Below are 23,100 nucleotides of genomic sequence, written 5' to 3'. Positions count from 1 at the left end.
TGTTTTTGTGACTGGATGCCAGTGTCCAGTGGGGTTCCAGAGGGATCGGTGTTGGGTCCCTTGCTGTTTGTGGTATATATAAACAATTTAGGCTTGAATGTAGGAGGGTTGATCAGTAAGTTTGCGGATGACACGAAAATTGGTGGGGTGGTAAATAGTGAGGAGGATAGCCTTAGATTACAGGAGGATATAGACGGGCTGGTCAGATGGGCTGATCAGTGGCAAATGGAATTTAATCCAGATAAGTGTGAGGTGATGCACTTGGGCAGGTCAAACAAGGCACTGGAATACACAATGAATGGTAGGACCCTGGGAAGCACCAAGTACCTTGGTGTGCATGTCCACCGGTCCCTTAAGGTAGTGGGACGGGTAGATAAGGTGGTTAAAAAGGCACATGGGATAATTGCCTTTATTAGCCGAGGCATAAAATATAAGAGCAGGGAGGTTATGCTGGAACTGTATAAAACGCTGGTTAGGCCACAGCTAGGGTATTACGTGCAGTTCTGGAATCCACATTATAGGAAGGATGTGATTGCACTAGAGAGAATGCAGAGGAGGTTTACTAGGATGTTGCCTGGGCTGGAGAGTTTTAGTTATGAGGAGAGATTGGATAGACTGGGGTTATTTTCCCTGGAGCAGAGGAGATTGAGGGGGGACATGATTGAGGTATATAAAATTATGAGGGGCATAGATAGGGTAGACAGGAAGGAACTGTTGCTGTTGGTGGAGGGATCAATAACCAGGGGGCGCAGATTTAATGTAAGGAGCAGAACGTTTAGAGGGGATGTGAGGAAGAATTTTTTAACCCAGAGGGTGGTGGGAATTTGGAACTCATTGCCTGAAAGGGTGGTAGAGGCAGAAACCCTCATAACATTTAAGAGGTATTTAGATGTGCACTTGCGATGCCATGGCATACAAGGCTATGGGCCTAGTGCTGGAAAATGGGATTAGAATAGTGAGGTACTTGTTTGACCAGCACAGACTCGATGGGCTGAAGGGCCTTTTTCTGTGCTGTAGACCTCTATGACCTTTAGGTAGTCTAACCTGAAGGAGGCAAAGGATTGGTCAGCCCAGCTTCCAAAGAACATGGTCTCACTCTTGCTGTGATTTACTTTGGTCTACAGAGGCAGTTTGAAATAGTAACAGATGCTCTTCAATCTGAAAATCAACAGAAGATCCAAGCAGACTAACTGCTAACTCTGAATGAGCAAACAAAGCCTTCTGTCCTTCAAGAGGAGTAAAACTCCCAGGAGCAGCAGCTTACTGGCTAAGCAGTATTGGACCAGCCCATATCTGCTTGGAAGTGGACAAGAGTATGCTTCGCTAAGCAGTATTGGACCAGCCCATATCTGCTTGGAAGTGGACAAGAGTATGCTTCTGGCTGGCAGCATGTAGGAATCGATAAAGAAATACAGCAATCTCATCCACAAGCATAAGAAAGGAAATGAGGAATTGGCGACCCATTTCACTGTTTAACATGGCCTACAGTTCTGTTCAAGGTCATCAGCAATCAGGTCAAGTCTGCTCTGAGGTTGGTGATCCTGATCCTACAATGAACCTGGCAGGAAGATCTCTGATACCTCGCGCAACTCAGGGATATACGTATGTATGGACAGCAGAGTAGATACCTGCCTCATCAGCTTGGAACAGGAAAGGGCCTTTGGCAGAATATTTCACATCCACATGATGGACGTACTCTCCAAAACAGGGTCGGGGAGGGAATCTGCAACTGGATCCAACTGCTCTACACAAATATCAGGAAAGCAGTTTCCATCAGTGGGTGGGAATTGGAAAGTTTTCTGTTCAAATCTGGAGTCAGGCAGGGTGTCTACTCTCCCTGGTCTTGTTTGTATGTTGTATCAAACTGCTGAGTCCATCAGGAAGGATGCAGGCATAAGACAGGTTACAGTCCCAGGCAGTGGAGACACTGGATCCAAAACCTTCCCATACATGGACAACATCACCGTCTCCTGCTCAGATCCTGTCAATTCGTAGACCAATGAGCACCCAAGACCATTTCGAACACTGCTCTAACGCACTATGGAATGGTTTGATGTTGTGAATGTTGATATCTAAAAGCAAGTTCATAGTTTCTTCTGGATGCCTGACAATGTACTCTTTATGGTTAACAACTTGATTAAATGAAAACAGAGTCAAGTCTTGAGGGAAAAGTGTGTTGATGCTGAATAGTTAATTGGCAATGCAATCTCCCCCACAGATGAACGTTCACAGGTTGACATCACACTGTCAAAAGGGCAGGGTGTGAGGGTGGAACAAATAATCCCGTAGGCACTTGCATGCCATTCCAGAATGGCTCACTGAGTTTTGTAGCTTTGTATAAAACTGTATATTTGTGTCAACAGATATGATAACATAAAATGCACTTTTTCCTGAACAAAATACATAAATTAATGTAGTTAATCTATCATTAGAAAACTATTATTGTAGCACTTCAGAAATCTGTGCTGAGGCAATCCTTCACAGGTTAATACAATAAAAGCATTTTTGTTAGAGTACTATAGAACAGGCAGCAGCATTTTGATTTCAAAGTGTTAAACGCATAGGGAAATTGTAATTCAGTGGCCTTTATTATTATCCGTCTAATTACATTCTCAATTTTGTTAGAGCCCAAGGCACGATAAAAAAAGTGTTAGAAAGATGTTAAGGGGATGTTAAGATGGTAAGGGGATCAAAGGTTACGGGGAGAAGGCAGGAGAATGGGGTTGAGAAACTTATCAGCCATGATTGAATGGCGGAACAGACTCGATGGGCCGAATGGCCTAATTTCTGCTCCTATGTCTATGTATCTATGTATGTTAGCAACATAGGAATAGGAGTAGGCCATTCAGCCCCTTGAGCCTGTTTCACCATTCAATTATATCATGGCTGATCTGTATCTTGACTCCCACCCACCTTGGTTCCATAGGCCTTATGCTTCCAAACAAAAATCTATTTTGAAATTTTCAATTGACCTAGTGTCAGCAACTTTCTGGGACAGACTCTGTGTGAGGAAGTGCTCCCTGACATCACCTAGCTCTAATCTAAAAATGATCCCCCCTTTTCTGGACTCTCACAAAAGCCTAGTCCATCTAACCTGCCCCTATAACTTAACACTTTTAGCCTTGGTACCATGCTAATGAATCAATTCTGCACCCCAATTGAAGCCATTATATCCACTCAGGGATGGGTGGTGCCAGAATTGAATACATCACTCACTCCAGGGAGAGAATAACCAAAGCTCCAATTCAATCACACTATATTCCAACCACCACCTCACCAAACAAGATAAAAGTTGACATTCCATTAGCCATTTCTTTTGTACCTGTCCACAAGCATTTATTGATTTCTGTACTCGAACTCTAAATTACCCTGCTCATATCCAGTTCCTAGCTATCACACCATTTAGAAAATGCTCCAATTTATCTTTATGATCAAAGTGAATATCGTCACAACGTCACATTGAATTGTCACAGTTTTGCCCACTCACCTGATCTATCAATGTTCAATGCGACTTTCTGCTCCCATCTACACTATTTACCGTGCCATCTAACTTCAGAAAACTTAGGTATACGGCTCTCTTCAGCCAAGTCATTTATAAATATAGAGAAAAGCTGTGGCCCCTGTACAGATCCCTGGGGTCACTAATAGTCACATCCAATTACTGAAGCAGTCTGTGTCCATACGCAACAAGACCTGGGCAATATTCAGTCTTCGGCTGACAAGTATCAAATAACATTCACGCCATACAAATGCCAGGCAATGGCCATCTCCAACAATAATGAACCTAACCATCACCCTTTGACATTCAATGGATTACCATCGTTGAATTAAGGAAAACCAGCATGGATTTCGAAAGGGAAAATCATGTTTAACTAACTTGGAGTTTTTTGACAAGGTAACAGAGAAGTTGATGAGGGCAATGCTGTTGATGTGGTGAATATGGACTTCCAAAAGGTGGTTGATAGAATACCGTACAACAGACTACTGAGCAAAATTATAGCTCATGGAATAAAAGAATCAGTAGCAATGTGGATACAAAATTGGCTGAGTGACAGGAAATAGAGAGTCATGGTTGATGGATGTTTTTTGGGCTGGTGGAAGGCTTGTAGTGGAGTCCCCCAGGGGTCAGTGGTGGGACACTTGCTTTTCCTAAGACCTATCAATGGCCTGGACTTTAGTGTTCAATGCATAATTTCAAAGTTTGTGGCTGACATGAAACTTGGAAGCATTGTGAACTGTGAGGAGGAAAGTGTAGCACTTCAAAAGGACATAAACAAGTTGATGGAATGCATGGACAAGTGGCAGAAGCAGTTCAATGTGGAGAAATGTGAAGTGATTCATTTTGGTAGGAAGAACATGGAGAGACAATATAAAATAAAGGGTACAACTCTAAAGGGGGGACAGGAGCAGAGGGACCTGGGTGTATATGTGCATAAGTCATCGAAAGTGGCAGGACAGATTGAGATAGCGGTTAATAAAGCATACAGTATCCTAGCCTTTATTAATAGGGGAATAGAGTACAAGAGCAAGGAGGTTATTTTGAACTTGGATAAGTCACTAGTTCAGCCTCAGCTGGAGTATTGCAGCCAGTTCTGGGTGGTGCACTTTAGGAAGTATGTGAAGGCTTTGAAGAGAGTGCAGAAAAGATTCAAGAGAATGGTTCCAGCGATGAGGAACTTCGGTTACCAAGGTAGTTTGGAGAAGTTGGGACTGTTTTCTTTGGAGAAAAGAAGGCTGAGAGGAGATTTGATAGAGGTATTCAAAATCATGAGCGGTCTGGCCAGAGTAGATAAGGAGAAATTGTTCCCACTGGTCAAAGGATCAAGAATGAGAGGGCACAGATATAAAGTAATTGGCAAAAAAAAGCAACAGCGATATGACAAAAAACTTCTTCATGCAGCAAGTGGTTAAGGTCTGGAATGCACTGCCCAAGAGTGTGGTGGAGGCAAGTTCAATCAAAGCATTCAAAAGAAAATTAGACTGCTATGTGAATAGGAAGAATGTGCAGAATTACGGTGAGAAGGCGGGAGAATGACATTAAGTGAATTTGGAGAGCTGGTGCAGACATGATGGGCCAAATAGCCTCCTTCTGCCCTGCAACAATTCTGTGATTCTGTAAAAAAAAACCTCCTCACCTCCCCCTTGATTCTTTTGCCAATCTGGTGATTTGTAAATTTAAATCAAAAGTTTTGATTGAAATAGGGAAACAACAGATTTATCACGAACCATTGCCAACAATCTTCAGCCAGAAGTACCGAATGGATGATCCATCTCGGCCTCCACTGAAGGTCCCCAACATCACAGATTCCAGTCTTCAGCCAACTTGATTTACTCCACGATATCAAGAAACGGCTGAAGGCACGGGATACTGCAAAGGCTATGGACCCTGACAATATTCCAGCAATAGTACTGAAGACTTGTGCTCCAGAACTTGACACGCCCCTAGCCAAGCTGTTCCAGTACAGCTACAACACTGACATCTAACCGGCAATGTGGAAAGTTTCCCAGGTATGTCCTGTACACAAAAAGCAGGGCAAATCCAACCCGGTCAATTACCATCCCATCAGGCCACTTTCCATCATCAGTAAAGTGACGGAACGGGTCATCAACAGTGCTATCGAGTGGCACTTGCTTAGCAATAACTGCCTCACTGATGCTAAGTTTGGGTTCTGCCAGGGTCACTCAGCTTCTCACCTCATTACAGCCTTGGTTCAAACATGCTGAACTCCCGAGGTGAGGCGAGAGTGACTGCCCTCGACATCAAGGCAGCATTTGACCGAGTGTGGCATCAAGGAGCCCTAGCAAAACTGGAGTCAATGGGAATCAGGGGGAAACTCTCCATTGGTTGGAGTCATGCCTAGCACAAAGGAAGATGGTTGTGGTTGTTGGAGGTCAATCGTCTCAGACCCAGAATATCACTGCAGGAGTTCCTTAGGGTAGAGTCCTAGGCTCAACCTTCTTCAGCTGCTTCATCAATGACCCTGCTTCCAATGTAAGGTCAGAAGTGGGGATGATCGCTGATTATTGCACAATGTTCAGCATCATTCACAACACCTAAGATACTGAAGCAGTCCATATCCAAATGCAGCAAGACCTGGACAATATTCAGTCTTGGGCTGACAAGTGTCAAATAACATTCACGCCATACAAGTGCCAGGCAATGACCATCTCCAACAATAATGAACCTAACCATCACCCTTTGACATTCAATGGCATTACCATTGTTGAATCCCCCACTATCAACATCCAGTGGTTACCACTGACCAGAGACAGAACTTTACCAGCCATATAAATACTGTGGCTACAAGAGCAGGTCAGAGGCTGGGAACTCTGGTGAGTAACTCACCGCTGGACTTCCCAAAGCCTGTCCACCATCTACAAGGCACAAGTCAGGAGTGTGATGGAATACTCTCCATTTGCCTGGATGAGTGCAGCTCCAACAACACAAGCTCAACACCATCCAGGACAAAGCAGCCCACTTGATTGGCACACCATTCACCACCTTAAACATTCACTCTCTACACACTAACACACAGTGCCAGCAGTGTGTACCATCTACAAGATGCACTGCAACAACTCACCTAGGCTCCTTCGACAGTACTTTCCAGTCTACTGCCTAGAAGGACAAGGGCAACAGATGCATGTTGCCATCACCACCTGCAAGTTCACCTTTAAGCCTCACGCCATGGAACTATATCACCGTTCCTTCACTGTGGCTGGCCAAAATCCTGAAACTTCCCTTCCTGCAACACATGGACTTCATTGATTCAAGGTGGTGACTCACCACCACCTTCTCAAGGTCAGTTAGGGATGCGCAATAAATGCTGGCCTAGCCAGTAATGCCCATAAGCCATGAATGGGTTAAAAAAAATCCTGCCAATTTAAGTATACACCCTTTATCCCTACTGCTTCCTAACCAATTTCCTATCCAAGGTAAAAAGCCGTCTCAAATTCCATGAACTCTCCTTCCATCTCTTACGTGAAACCTTGTTGAATGCCTTCTGGAAATCCATATAAATAGCACCCAGACATTCTCTAATCTACCACATTTGTTACCTCATTAAACTCAACTGGGTTCATTACACATGACAAATCCATGCTGGCTCTCTGATCAGCTCACATTTGTTCAAATAGTCAATCTGTCGCTCAATTTCCCCACAATTGCCATTAGACTAATAAGCCTATAATTGCCTGGTTTATCTCACCAACTCTTCTTAAATAATGGAATGACACTGGCAGTTTTACAATCCCCAAGGGGACAACTTCTGAATGGAGCGTGCTTTGGAAGGTCATGACTAAAGCAGTGACAAATTCCTTATCTGCTCCTTTTACTACCCTGGGGTGAAAACCAGTGGTCCTAAAGATTATTGTCTTTAATCTCATTGGTTGCTCCATCATGTTTTCACTACAGTGAATATTTTTGGTCCCTCTCCTTGATTTATATTGAGTTATCCTTGCATTTCTGGTACTTCATCCTCAACTGCAAAGACTGAGACAAAGTAGCTTTTTCGTAAGTCTGCTATTTCCTGATTTCCAATTACAGTATCACCTGCATCAGTCATTTAAGGAGCCAGATTATGTTTAGCTACCTACCCTCTTTACATATGTTTTTAAAAACCTTTAGTGCTTTCCTTGATGTCACTCAAGTTTTTTCTCATATGCTCCTTTTGCAGTTTTTACCACTTTCTTTGTATCCCTTTGCTGTTCTTTATATCTCTTCCAGTCCACAGGACAGGTACCTTTTTTTTTAACCTTCTTAGAACCCCTCTCTTTTAAATGTTCACTATCTCTCATTTCCCTTGTTAGTCAAGGTTGTTTAATTCCACAAGTAGAGCTCTTGCCCTTTAAGGCTATATACCAGCTTTGTATTTCACCAGATACTTTTTTTTGAACACCTCCCTCTGCTCATCCATCTGTTAATAGTTCTGCACAGTCAGTTGTGGCCAATTTTTGCCTCGTTCCTCCAAAGTCAGCCTTATCAAATGCAAAATCAAGGTTTTGCGAATTGCCCTTCTCCCTCTCAAATCCATATAAAATTCAATCATATTATGGTCACTATTAGCTAGGTGCTCCCTTGCCATTAGATTATTGACTAATTCGGGATCGTTGCTCAATCTAAAATGGCTTGTTTTCGTGTTTCAAGAACACGTTGCTCCAGAATACACAATCTATTCAGTGTCTTTGGGACTCTAGCTGTTTTGACTCTGTGCGAAAATGAAAATCGCCCGTTATAACTACTCTATTTTTGCAACAAGCTTTACTGATCTCCAGGTTGAGGTGTCTCGCCACTTAACCACTGGCATCTGCAGAAATATACAGGTAAACAATTCCCAAAGCTTTGCATTTTTCTATTCTTAATCAGACTCCGTGTTAATACTGCCTGCTCAGCTTTATTGATTTCCCATCTTTCTAATGCCATAATCAATATTGTTGCTCTTCTTTTTTCTGTTTCTCTGAGCTTCCGAAAGCCTCTATAACCTGCAATGTTTGTCTTCCAATCATGGGCAGCTTGTAGCCAAGTTTCAGTGATGTCCAAACTCCAAACTATTTAAGCCACATTTACATTTTTAATTCAATCATTTTATTCTTTCTGCCACAAGCATTTGTATATAGAACTTTTAATTGAACAATAGGCCCTGTCCTGCCCTGATGTTTTTAAACACACATTTTCACTTCACTTCTGTTGTGTTTTTCAATTACCTTGTTATTAGCTAATATTTATATTACTTTTCACATTATTGATGACCTGGGGTTTTTCTCTTGTCCTTTTCTTTAAAAAAAATAGAATATTTTGACTCTATATTTCTGTCCAAGACCCCATCATAAATGACGACCCCACCCCACACCCTTTCTATTGGTTCAAAGTCCTTTCAAGAGGCCTATTCATCCTTTCAGCGAGGACTGTTTCCAGCCAAGTGAAGCCCATCCAGACGGTACAGCTCCTTAAGCTCATGCTGGTGTCAGGATCCCACCTCTGTCACCAAATCTTTATCCGCATTATGTTTTGATTTTCCTAATCTTTTCATCCTTATACCAATTTCCAAGCGGCTCAAGTAATAGTTATCCTCAAGGTTCTGCCTTTTAATTTAGCTCCTACCTCCTGGTATTCCCTCAGTAGGATCTCCTCCTTGTTTTTTTCAAATTTCCTCATCCTGACGAATCTCAAAAAATAAACCTTCCCATCTTATTCAAATTTACTTTCCAACCACATCAAAGTGCCCTTGCCCTGACACACTCTTCAAATTCTTGATCGTGGCTGCAGAGCATTATCCCTCTGATGGTTATAGGGAATTCGACAATCATGTTTCAAATCTGTTCCTCCCCGTTTTGCAGAGCCCTTTGCTCCTAGTGCCTGGGTCAAAATTGTGATGCTCTCCAAGTCTTTCTCCTCATCCTCACAGGTAACAAGTAGCTTGTACCCAAGAGTCAGCTGTGGCTCAGTTAACTGCACTCTCTCCGGAGTCAGAGGTGGGTTCAAGTTCTACCCCAAAAACTTGAGCACCAAAATCTAGGCTGACACTCCAGTGCAACATGGAGGGACTGCTGCACTGCCAGAGGCACTCCCTTTCAATGAAGTTAAACTGAGGCCAGGGTAAGTTAGCTTATGGTTCAGAATATTGCCAACAGCACTGGTCCAGTTCCTGTTCCAGCTAAGGTAGACCTAAGGCCTGCTTTGTCGCCCTGCATCAAGAGTGGAAGGCAATGACAAACCACCATTGACAAAAATGACCAAGAAAAATAGCAGGTAATGAGCCAAGGACCTGCCTTCAGGCAGAGCACTCATGAGTGAATGAAAGAGAGTCCCTGGATCCCTGCTCAGGTGACTGTAAAAGATACCATGACACTACCATGAAGAGCAGGAGTTATTCCCAGCGTCCTCAATGTTTATCGCTCAATCAACATCACGAAGAAACAAACAAACTGACCATTATCACTTTGTTGTTTGCTATGAGCAAATTGGCTGCCACGTTTGCTGCATTACAACAATGAATATGTTTCAAAAAGTACTTCATTAGTTGTAAAGTGCTTTGGGTGTGTCCAGTGGTCATGAAAAGCACTACATAAATGCTAGACTTACTTTCTTTTGACTGACAGGGCAAGTGTCTGCAGGACACCTCCTCAGGGCTGGAAAGGAACTTGGAGTGGGAGGGGAGGGATCCAGTTGTCGTCATTCACGCTGGTGCCAACAGCATTGGTAGGGCTAGAAAGGAAGTTCTGCTGAAAGAATGTTAGGAGCTAAATTAAAAGCCAGAACCTCCAAGGTAATAATCTCAGGATTACTACCTGAGCCATGGGCAAACTGACAAAGGTTAAATAAAGTCAGAGAGTTAAATGTGTGGCTCAAAGATTGGTATGGGGGGGGGAATGGGTTTCAGTTCATGGGGCACTGGCATTAGTGCTGGGGTAGAAGGGAGCTGTTCCGGTGAGACAGGCTTCACTTGAACTGTGCTGGGACCAGTGTCCTGGCAAACCGAATAACTAAGGCTGTAGACAGGGCTTTAAACTAAATAGAGGAGGGGGGGGTTCTGGAAAGGGGACACTTAGGCTTACAAAGCAAAAGGATATGGTGGCCTTGCAAGGCAGCTATTTAGGTAATGACACCCAGAGTGTTACAGGGAGGAACAGATTGTACAAACATAAAAAAAAAGCAGCAAATAGGGTCAAAGGGGGAAAAAAAGGTAAAAAAGGCTAAATTAATGGCTCTTTACTTAAATGCATTCAGAACAAAATAAATAAATTAACGGCACAAATAGAGGTTAATGGATATGATCTTATAGCCATTGCGGAGACGTGGTTACAAGGAGGTCAAAGCTGGGAGCTAAATATTCACGGGTATGTGACTTTTCGAAAGGGCAAGCAGGAGTGAAAGGGCGGTGGGATAGCTCTGTTAGTACGAGATGGAATAAATACGATAGCAAGAAAGGATCTTGGATCGGAAGATGTAGAATCCACATGGGTGGAGGGAAGAAATAACAAGGGGAAGCCGACACGGGTGGGAGTAGTCTATAGGCCCCTTAACAGTAGCTATACTATAGGACAGAGAATAAATCAGGAGATAAAGAGGGCATGTAAAAATGGCAACGCATTAATCATGGGTGACTTTAATCTTCATGTAGATTGGGAAAATCAAATCGGCAGAGGTAGCCATGAGCAAGAATTCATAGTGTGCATTCGGGACTGCTTCCTAGAACAATATGTTGTGGATCCAACCAGGGATCAGGCTATTTTGGATCTGGTAATGCGTAATGAGGCAGGTTTAATAAATGATCTCAGAGTAAAAGATACCCTGGGAAACAGTGATCATAACATGGTAGAATTTAGCATTCAGTTTGAGAGTGAGAAACTTGGGTCGGAAACAACTGTGCTAAACTTAAATAAGGGTAATTACAAAGGAATGAGGGCAGAGTTGGCTGGAGCAGACTGCGATAGGATTTTAGCAGAAAAAATGGTTGATGAACAACGGCAGATGTTTAAGAAAATAGTTCAGGACTCGCAACAAAGATATATCCCATTGAGGAAGAAGGATTCAAGGAAGGGAATAAACCAACCATGGTTAACCAAGGAAGTTAAAGATAGTATCAAATTAGAAGAAAAAACATACAATGTGGCAAAGGTTAGTGGTAAACCAGGGGATTGGGAAAGTTTTAAAGACCAACAGAAGATGACCAAAAAAATAATAAAAAGGGAGAAAATAAACTTGCGTATAAACTAGCAAGTAATATAAATACAGACAATAAGAGCTTCTTTAAATTTATAAAAAGGAAGAGGAAGACCATAGGCCCCTCAAAGAATGAGGCTGGGGAAATAATAATGGGGAACCAGGAAATGGCAGGGGAGTTGAATAAATACTTTGCTTCAGTCTTCACGGTAGAAGACACTAATAGCATTCCAAAAATACTAAATAATCAAGAGGCAAAAAGAGGGGAGGAAATAAATACAATAATTATAACTAGAGAAAAAGTACTAGGGAAACTAATGGGGTTAAAGGCCGATAAGTCCCCTGGACTAGATGGGTTGCATCCTAGGGTATTAAAGGAAGTAGCTACAGAGATAGTGGGTGCACTAGTAGTAATTTTACAAGAATCTTTAGATTCTGGAAAAGTCCCAGAGGATTGGAAAACTGCCAATGTAACACCCTTATTCAAAAAGGGAGGGAGACAAAAAACAGGTAACTAAAGGCCAGTTACCTTAACATCTGCCATTGGGAAAATGTTAGAGTCTATTATAAAGGATGTTATAGCAGAGCATTTAGAATTACATAATCTAATCAAGCAGAGTCAGCATGGCTTCATGAAGGGGAAATCATGCCTGACAAATTTATTAGAGTTATTTGAAGAGGTAACAAGCAGGATAGATAAAGGGGAACCAGTTGATGTAATATATTTGGATTTCCAAAAGGCATTTGATAAGGTACCACACGTAAGGCTACTTAATAAGATAAGAGCCCACAATGTTGGGGGTTGTATATTAACATGGACAGAGGATTGGCTAACTAATAGAAGACAGAGAGTTGGGATAAGGGGGGCATTTATAGGTTGGCAACCTGTAACTAGTGGAGTGCCACAGGGATCAGTGCTGGGGCCTCAATTATTTACAATATATATTAATGACTTAGATGAGGGAATTGAATGTACTATCACCAAATTTGCGGATGATACAAAAATAGCTGGGAAGGCAAGTGGTGAGGATGACACAAGGAGTCTACAGAGGGATATAGACAGGTTCAGTGAGTGGGCAAAAAAGTGGCAGATGGAATATAATGTGGGAAAATGTGAGGTTATGCATTTTGGCAGGAAGAATAGAGGAGCTGAATATTATTTAAATGGAGAAAGGCTGCAGAAGGCTGCCAGCACAGAGGGATTTGTGAGTCCTTGTGCATGAATCCCAAAAAGCTAACATACAAGTTCAACAGATAATAGGGAGAGCAAATGGAATGTTGGCCCTTATTTCAAAGTGAATGGAGTATAAAAATAGGGAAGTCTTGCTAAAACTATGCAAGGCACTAGTTAGACCATACCTAGAATACTGTGAACAGTTTTGGTCCCCTTAGCTAAGGAAAGATATACTGGCATTGGAGGCAGTCCAGAGAAGGTTCACTAGATTAATCCCGGGTATGAAGGGATTTTCTTATGAGGATAGGTTGAGTAGGTTGGGCCTGTACTCATTGGAGTTTAGAAGAATGAGAGGCCACCTTATTGAAACATATAAGATTCTTAGGGAGCTTGAAAGGATAGATGCTGAGAGGTTGTTTCCCCTTATGGGAGAGTCTAGGACCAGAGGGCATAATCTCAGAGTAAGGGGTCGCCCATTTAAAATAGAGGTGAGGAATTTCTTCTCTGAGGGCAGTTAATCTGTGGAATTCTTTACTGCAGAGGGCTGTAGAAGCTGAGTCGTTAAGTATATTCAAGGCGGAGATAGACAGATTTTTAATCAGTAAGGGAATCAAGGGTTATGGGGAAAAGACAGGGAAGTAGATTGAGGATTATCAGATCAGCCATGATCTCACTGAATGGCGGAGACTCGATGGGCCGAATGGCCTACTTATGTTCCTACATCTTATGATCTCCTCCATTTTCCTACAGTTCCCCTCACCCTGCTGACTGCAATTGTAATTATCTATGTATGCAGCATATGGCAGTACTGCAGCATGAGGTTACCTGTATATGGTTTAATCATAGATTCGCAGTCATAGGGTCTAAGGGATGTTGATATCGAGGTGGTGTGGAGATGTTGAACTTTGCAAATACTGCTGCGAAGTCCCTGGATCTGGGAATTGTGGAACATAATTTTTTTGAAAACACTGTACTCACTTATTATTTTAGTAAAAGCAAGTTTTAAAAAGAAACATTGGCGTCCAGTGCTGCTAACATCCATGATTTTCCTCATTATTAAGAGCCAGATACCTACTGCTAACTTGGTATAACCACATTGTTATGCATCCTGGACTTCAAAGAAGGTGATAAACATCGAGTAGAATAAAAAACTATATTTTTTTAAAGCCTCGAAATGGCGAGAGATTGCAGAACTCTGAGATTCAGAGGGATCTGGGTGTTCTAGTGCATGAATCAAAAAAGACTAGTATGCAGGTACAGTAAGTAATTAGGAAAGCTAATAGAATGTTATCATTTATTACGAGGGGAATTGAATACAAAAGTAGGGAGGTTATGCTTCAGTTGTACAGGGGACTGGCTAGACCACATCTGGAGTACTGTGTGCAGTATTGGTCTCCTTATTTAAGGAAAGATGTAAATGCATTAGAAGCAGTTCAGCGAAGTTTACTAGACCAGGAATGGGGTGGGTGGTCTTATGAAGAAAGGTTGGACAGGTTAGGCTTGTATCTACTGGAGTTTAGACGAGTAAGAGGTGACTTGATCGAAACCTTTAAGATCCTGAGGGGTCTTGACAGAGTGGATGTGGAGAAGATGTTTCCTCTTGTGGGAGGATCTAGAACTAGGGGGTCATTGTTTAAAAATAAGGGGCCACTCATTTAAAACAGAGATGAGGAGAACTTTTTTCTCTGAGGGTCGTGAATCTTTGGAACACTCTTCCTCAAAAGGCAGTGAAAGCAGGGTCTTTGAATATTTTTAAGGCAGAGCTAGATAGATTCTTGATTAACAAGGGTGAAAGGTTATTGGGGATAGGTGGAGGTTACAATCAGGTCAGCCATAATCTTATTGAATGGCAGAGCAGGCTTGAAGGGCTGAGTGGCCTACTCTTGCTCCTAGTTCATAAGCAAGTTGCATTTTCACATGAACAGCTACACAATTTAATAACCAATGGTAATAATTCCATGTAATATAGAATTTGACATGGTAGCCATAAATCACTGACTTGACAATACACTACACATTATAATCTACTTTTGGTAAATAAGTTATTCCTATAAAAATATTTTGAAATGTATAGCATATGGAGCTTTTTTAGTGCACAAAGAAATGACCTAACAATTTTAATTAACATAGTAAAACACTCCTATTATTGTAAACAACATATCCTCTCATGCACCATCAGCAATAGCACAACAGATCCAACTGTAAAATCATGAAAATAAATGTTATAATCCTTTACAATAGGTATAAATAGAGAAAATCATTTTTATGGTTTTGAATCCACTTTAGTTAAAATTGAAGTAACAAATCACAACTCTAATTTCTCTGACTTACCTGTAACTAGCAAACTCTCAATTTTACAAAATGCAAAACTCAAACTAATCAAATTGTTGAACAAAATTTGTCAAAACCAATTCAAGCACCATTTTCCTTTTATTTCTAATGAGAGAGAGAGAGAGAGAGAGAAAGAAAGAGAGGTGGGAGACAGTAAAAAGAAAATGAGAGAAAATGCACAAAAGAAAAAGAGAGGGGGAAATTGATAGAAAAAACTCTAACAGCACCTTGAATTTTCTATTAATCACTGCTTTCAATGTCGAGTTGCTTTTGCCTCATGGCTTTGATCACCAATACCTGTTCTTTATAGTTAGAAATAACAAGCTACTTACTATATTGGAAATATCCAACATGTAAGTCTAAATTGCCTTATTCTTCTTCATATCCATCACCCCAGCCATTATTAATCTCTCCAAACTACCACAACTCCAGTATCAAATTCTACACCAGTCCCAAATTCATACTAGCACAGCCTTCCAGCCCAAACATCCTCTTTCAAATACGAGTACCACAGAAAATTCAACTTCCCTCGAGCAATGCCATGGAAAAGCATCAACACGGTACATTTACATATTGCTTTAATACAATAAGTCCCAAGGCCTCTTACAGGATTAATTCAACAGAAAAAATTCAACACCGGGCCACATAGAGATATTAATCAGGCCACCAAAGGTACATTTCTAAGGAGCATCTTAAAGGAGGAAAGGAAGATAGAGAGATTTTAGCAAGAAATTCAAGAGCTGAGGGCCCAGGCAGGTAATGGCACAGCTGCCATAGGTGGGGCAATGGAAATTCAGGACAAGCAGAGGTCTCAGAGGGCTGGCTAATATTACGAAAATAGGCAGGGGCCTTAACCACGTCCAACTCATTTCACACGTTTTAGGGCTCCCTTCTCTTCCCTCCTGGAACCAGATTCACCTTCCAGCCCACCAGCCTACACAATCAACAGACCACTCTCCACCACCTTCAGCGTGAATCAGTCAGCCACCCTATTTCAGTATATGCCCTCCATGGCACCGAGGTCCACTCCTCCATCATCCCGTACCATTTGGACTCCATCCCACAACACCTTTCCATGCAAAATGGACAAGAACAGCAGGCATGTGGGCACACCATCCCCTACCACCGCCCCTTCAAGCCATACACAACCCTGACTTGGAATTATATCATTGTTCCTTCACTGTCACTCAGTCAAAATCCAGGACCTCCATTCCAAATAGTGCTGTGGATGTTCCTACACCACATGAACTACAGCAGCTCACCAACACCTTCTCAAGGGCAATCAGGGACAGACAACAAATGCTGGCCTTGCCAGTGACATTCACATCCCATGAAAGAATAAGAAAAATAGTGTAAGAGATGCAACATCTGCCCTTTCACCTCTTCCCTTCCCAATGTCCATGGCTCCAAACATTCTTTCCTGCTGAGACAGTGATTGACTCATACTCATTCCAACCTTTGTATACTATACTTGCTGCTCACGATGCAATATCTTGTACATCAGGAAGGCCAAACACAAACTGAATGATCGCTTTGCTGAACACTTCATTCAATTCACAAGTGCAACCTTGAGTTCCGATTGCTTGCCACTTCAATTCTCCATCCCATTTGCAGTCTGATCTCCATCCTTGGCCTCCTACATTCTTCCAATTAGACTTAACGCAAATTCCAGGAACAGTGCCACATCTTTCCACAAGGTACTTAACAATCCTTTGGCCTTAACTCTAACATCAATAACTCCAGACTTCAACTACAGTTCCCATTTTCTCTCAGATAGTAAGTGAGGGTGCACCAGCATTTCCAAGGAATGTGGAAGGCAGTGGGATGGGGAATCCCTCTGCAGGCATAGCTAGCAGGGTGGTCTGCACCCCTCATGTCACTTGTCTTTTCCTTCCACCATATTCCCAAGTCACTGGAATGCATTCTATGATCTCCTAATTATCCCATGCTTTGTGCCCCTCCACCACCACCCCCCAGCACCGACTTCTGATATTCTACAGTAACTAAACATCCTCTGTCCAGCCCAAGAACCCACCAGGATCTCATCATTCCTCCAACACTTATTAAATTTTAATTGCTCCACCAGTGGCAGCCATAACATCAGCTACCTTGGCCCCAAGCTTCCTTAAAAATCTCGCATCTCTAACTCACTGTCATCCTGCAAGATGCTCCATAAAATCTACTTCTTCCTGTGCTAATTCTCATGTGGCTCGATGCCAAATTATGTTTGACAGCGCTCCTTGGGTCCAGTTTTGCAACATTTACAGGCACTGTAACATCTTCTGGTTCAGACAAAGGGTCATTGTCCTCAAATGTTAACCCGACTCTGCAGATCCTGTCTGACTTGCTGATTGCTTCCTGCATTTTCTATCTTTCCAATCCCTTACCAGCACCAGACATATCCACATCCCTTCTGTAAATGGATGCTTTAACATCATCGTTATAGTTAACATCTTTGTGTCAGCACCTTATTGGGACTGAGGGTAGGGGGTTACCCACAGACTCTTTGTGGTGCATTCTTAAGAATCATCAGCACAAATTGCTCCAAGCAGCAGTAATAGATTATAGCCATCAACCCCCCGCTCACCCCGACAATGGCAATGACCCCCCCCTCCTCACCCCGACTACGGCAATGCCCCCCCCCCACTCAGCCCGACTACGGCAACTCCCCCCCCCGTCTCCTCACCCCGACAATGGCAACGCTCCCCCCCTCCTCACCCCGACAACGGCAACGCCCCTCCCCCCCCTCTCCTCACTCCGACAACAGCAACGCCCCCCCCTTCACCCCGACAACAGCAACGCCCCCCCTTCACCCCGACAACAGCAACGCCCCCCCCTTCACCCCGACAACAGCAACGCCCCCCCTTCACCCCGACAACAGCAACGCCCCCCCCTCCTCACCCCGACAACAGCAACGCCCCCCCCTCCTCACCCCGACAACAGCAACGCCCCCCCCTCCTCACCCCGACAACAGCAACGCCCCCCCCTTCACCCCGACAACAGCAACGCCCCCCCCTTCACCCCGACAACAGCAACGCCCCCCCCCCTCACTCCGACAACAGCAACGCCCCCCCCCTCACTCCGACAACAGCAACGCCCCCCCCCTCACTCCGACAACAGCAACGCCCCCCCCCCTCCTCACTCCGACAACAGCAACGCCCCCCCCCTCCTCACTCCGACAACAGCAACGCCCCCCCCCTCCTCACTCCGACAACAGCAACGCCCCCCCTTCACCCCGACAACAGCAACGCCCCCCCCTTCACCCCGACAACAGCAACGCCCCCCCTCCACCCCGACAACAGCAACGCCCCCCCTCCACCCCGACAACAGCAACGCCCCCCCCTTCACCCCGACAACAGCAACGCCCCCCCCTCCTCACCCCGACAACAGCAACGCCCCCCCCTCCTCACCCCGACAACAGCAACGCCCCCCCCTTCACCCCGACAACAGCAACGCCCCCCCCTTCACCCCGACAACAGCAACGCCCCCCCCTCACTCCGACAACAGCAACGCCCCCCCCCTCACTCCGACAACAGCAACGCCCCCCCCCTCACTCCGACAACAGCAACGCCCCCCCCCTCACTCCGACAACAGCAACGCCCCCCCCTCACTCCGACAACAGCAACGCCCCCCCCCTCACTCCGACAACAGCAACGCCCCCCCCTCACTCCGACAACAGCAACGCCCCCCCCTCACTCCGACAACAGCAACGCCCCCCCCCTCACTCCGACAACAGCAACGCCCCCCCCCTCACTCCGACAACAGCAACGCCCCCCCCTCACTCCGACAACAGCAACGCCCCCCCCCTCACTCCGACAACAGCAACGCCCCCCCCTCACTCCGACAACAGCAACGCCCCCCCCTCACTCCGACAACAGCAACGCCCCCCCCCTCACTCCGACAACAGCAACGCCCCCCCCCTCACTCCGACAACAGCAACGCCCCCCCCCTCACTCCGACAACAGCAACGCCCCCCCTTCACCCCGACAACACACCCAAACCCCTCCAAATTCCACCCCCCCCAAAAGCCCGCCCAGCCACCAGCCACACTGGTGAGTCTGGCGTCCCCCGCCCACAACATCATCCCTCTTCAAACCGGCCCAACCCTCCCCGGACTCACCAGCCTGGGCAGTGCCGCCTCCCCGCTCATGCCCAGCCGCTGCTCGGGGCTCCGGCGCCTGTTTTCCGCCTCCCGCCTCTGTCGTTGATTTCAAATCGGTCGCGCGGCCTGAGCGTCACTCATGCGCAGCCCGAGGAACATTTCCGTCCGTCAGCCAATCAAAGTTCAGCGTGTCCTGACGCACGATGGCGCGCGCCACAATAAAGACGTCATCAGGGCGTCGCTACACTGCGATTCTAAGTCATGTGAACAGAGTAGCTGAAGGAGGTGTGTGATGGTGGAAGTTAACAGCAAGTTCCTGCAACCGCTAAGATTTTTAAGGATCGGCTGTTAATCTGCAGCGCAGTTGAACATGGAAAATATGCTCTGCTTTTTATGCTAAACCTTTATAAAGCACTATGGCCTTCGTATTTAGCTGGAATACTGTGCTCATTGCTAGCCATCCCACTCGAGGAAAGATATCAACACCTTATAAAGAGTGTAGGAGAGATTTATTAGAATGGTACCACGGAGGGAGTTTGGTTATCTGGAAAAAACTGAAGAAGCTGGCATTGTTCTTATTACTTATAGCAGAGAAGTTTTTAAGGAAAGCTTTCCTCAACTATTTACGATCTATATTAATGGCTTGGATTCAGGGAAAGAAGGTACTATAGCTAAATTTGCAGATGACACCAAAATAGGTGGGAAAGTAAGTTGCAATGAAGAAGTAAGAAATTTACAAATGGATATGGACAGGTTAGGTGAATGGGCCAAAATTTGGCAGATGGAGTTTAATGTGGATAAGCGTGAGGTTGTCCATTTTGGTCGGAAGAATAAAAAGGCGACTTATTATTTAAATGGAGAGAAACTTCAGAATGCTTCAGTGCAGAGGGATCTGGGTGTCCTCGTGCATGAATCGCTGAAAGCTAGTATGCAGATACAGCAGGTAATCAGGAAGGCAAATGGAATTTTGGCATTTATTGCTAAAGGAATAGAGTATAAAACTAGGGAAGTGTTGCGACTATACAAGGCATTGGTGAGACTGTATCTGTAGTACTGTACACAGTATTGGCCCCCTTGAGGAAGGATGTGGTTGCATTGGAGGTGGTTCAGAGGAGGTTCACTAGATTGATTCCAGAGATGTGGCGCTTGTCTTATGAGGAGAGATTGAGCAGTTTAGGCCTATACTGGCTAGAGTTTAGAAGGATGAGAGGAGATCTAATTGAGGTATATAAGATGCTAAAGGGGATAGATAAAGTAGACATGGAGCAGATGTTTTCCCTTGTAGGGCATTCTAGAATGAGAGGCCATAGTTTTAGGGTAAGGGGTGGTAGATTTAAATTAGAGATGAGGAGGAATTACTTTTCTCAAAGGATCATGAATCTGAGGAATTCATTACCTCAGAGTGCAGTGGATGCTGAATACGTTTGAGGAGATAGATTTTTAATTAGTAACGGATTGAAAGGTTATGAGGAGAGGGCGGGAAATTGGAGTTGATGCCAAAATGAGATCAGCCATGACCGTAATGAATGGCGGGGCAGGCTCGAGGGGCTGAATTGCCTATTCCTGCTCCTAGTTCTTATGTTCTAATTAATAGAATAAATAGAGTGATTGTTTCCAATGGCATAAAGGTCATTAATCAGGATACATGTATTTAAGATGATTGGCAAAAGAACCAGAGGCAACCTCCGGAAACGTTCTTTTTAACGCAGTGAGTTGTTGTATTCTGGAATGCAGACCCTGATAGGGTGGTGGAAGCAGCAGATTCACTTCTAACACTCAAAAGAGAATTGCAGGGGAAAAGGCAGGAGAAAGAGCGGAGGGGTAGGACTAATCGTACAGCTGACACAGGCATGACAGGCTGAAACAAAAACAGAAAATGCTGTAAAAATTCAGCAGGTCTGACAGCAGCTGTGAAGACAAACAGAGTTGATGTTTTGAGTCCATATGACCCTTCTTCAGAGCTACAGAGAAGTAGAATGTGATTAAATTTATACTGTTTAAGGTGGGTGGAGTGGTTGAAGCTGAATAGATGGGCTGAATGTCATGCTAATGTGCTGTATCAATCTGATTCTTTGAAATCGCTTTGTCAGAGTTATACAGCACAAAAACAGGCCCTTCGGCCATCAAGCACCTACCTATTCTAAACCCATTTTCCAGCACTTGGCCCACAGCCCTGTATGCTGTGGCATTTCAAGCGCTCATCTAAATACTACTAAAATGTTGTGAGGGTTCCTGCTTCTACCGTCCCCTCAGGCAGTGTGTTCCAGATTCCAACCAACCTCTGGGTGAAAAAACGTTTCCTCAAATCCCCTCTCAACCTCCTGCCCCCTGGTTTTTGACACCTCCGCTAAGGGGAAAAATTTCTTCCTATCTATTCCCCTCATAATTTTGTATACCTCTATCAGGTTCCCCCCTCAGCCTCCTCTGCTCTAAGGAAAACAACCCTAGCCTATCCGGTCTCTCTTCATAGCTGGAATGCTCCAGTCCAGACAACATCCTTAAAATCTCCTCTGCACCCACTCCAGTGTAATTACATCCTTCCCATAGTGTGGCGACTAGAACTGCACACAATACTCCAGCTGTGGCCTAACTCGTGTTTTATACAGCTCCAACATAACCTCCCTGCTCTGAGATTCTGTGCCTCGATTAATAAAGGCAAGTATCCCATACGCCTTCCTAACTGCCTTATCGACCTGTAATACTGCTTTCACGGATCTATGGACATGTACACCAAGGTCCCTCTGATCTTCTGTGCTTCCTAGAGTCCTACCATTCACTGTGTATTCCCTTGCCGCGTTAGTCCTCCCAAAATGTATCACCCCACACTTTGGTATGTCCTAAGATTGTGAAAAGCACTATATAAATGTAAGTCCTGTCATGTGGTATGTGGGAGTGACATCACATAACAGGTGAGACCAGGAGTAGGATATTTAGCCTTTCAACCCAGTTCCTCCATTTAATTAGATCATGGTGGATTTTTCTTCTTGGTACTCTTGCCTACAAAAACACGTCAAATCAGCAGGTTCCAGATCTCTGCTTCTCTTTGTGAAAATGTAACCAAAAGCTCCAAGGTGCATTTAACTTTGGTGCAGAAGATATGACTTACAGCAATACCCTTTCCCCAAATATCTCTCACATCCGTCATGCTCATGCCCCCATTGCATCTCCTTTACCTTCTCACCAGTCCACCGTTACAACCAATCCATTGCTATCTTTTTAAACCAAGTGCGTTAATACATAATTTATATTGTGTTTTTCTCAACTATCTGTTTAGATTGAAATCTGCCATCTTGTTTTTCAAAATTATTTTAAGAAATGCTATTGCAGAGTAACTACTAGATACTGTGGAATTCCAGCAGTACAACAGACTGAAGTACTGATGCATAATGTAGATTCGCTACAAACATTCAGACTTCAAAATTCAAGTTCAGTTCAACGTCAATGCTCTGGCCGAAAATATCCAGGCTAAGCCTTCAAATAAAAACTTTAACAAAGACATTATATAAATGTATTGGGATTTTGTTTTTACTTTGAATAGGATAAATTTCAATTAAGGAATAGCATTTTTTTTTCAGAAGGCATTTCAAATGATTTGTGTGGTAAATAAATAGATCTACAAGATGCACTGCAGCAACTCACCAAGAGTCCTTTGGCAGAACCTTCCAAACCTGCAACCACTACCACCGAGAAGGAGGACGACAGCAGACACATGGGACACCATCATCTGCAAGTTCCCCTCTAAGCCACACACTATCCTGACTTGGAATTGTATCACAGCTCCTTTGTTGTTGTTTGGTCACAAACCTAGAACTCCCTTCCTAACAGCACAGGGTG

The 23,100-nt window shown here is 44.1% G+C and overlaps 1 protein-coding gene across 3 annotated transcripts in view; it reads right to left on the bottom strand.

Moving 5' to 3' along the window:
- LOC144698597 (uncharacterized) overlaps positions 1-19,454 on the bottom strand; it is a 147,771-nt gene extending 128,317 nt beyond the window's left edge. For 2 of the 3 annotated variants that reach the window (XM_078570502.1, XM_078570503.1), the window contains exon 1: positions 19,285-19,416. In XM_078570502.1, the coding sequence (XP_078426628.1) occupies positions 19,285-19,314 (30 nt within the window). In that variant the 5' untranslated portion in view covers positions 19,315-19,416. Of the gene's footprint in view, positions 1-19,284 lie in introns of all 3 variants that reach the window. The other variant, XM_078570501.1, reaches the window with a different exon arrangement.
- Between the last annotated feature and the right edge of the window lie 3,646 nt (positions 19,455-23,100).

This window comes from Cetorhinus maximus, chromosome 2 (genome assembly GCF_964194155.1).
Source record: "Cetorhinus maximus chromosome 2, sCetMax3.hap1.1, whole genome shotgun sequence".
NCBI lineage: Eukaryota > Metazoa > Chordata > Chondrichthyes > Lamniformes > Cetorhinidae > Cetorhinus > Cetorhinus maximus.
This window is presented reverse-complemented; position numbering and strand designations above follow the sequence as displayed.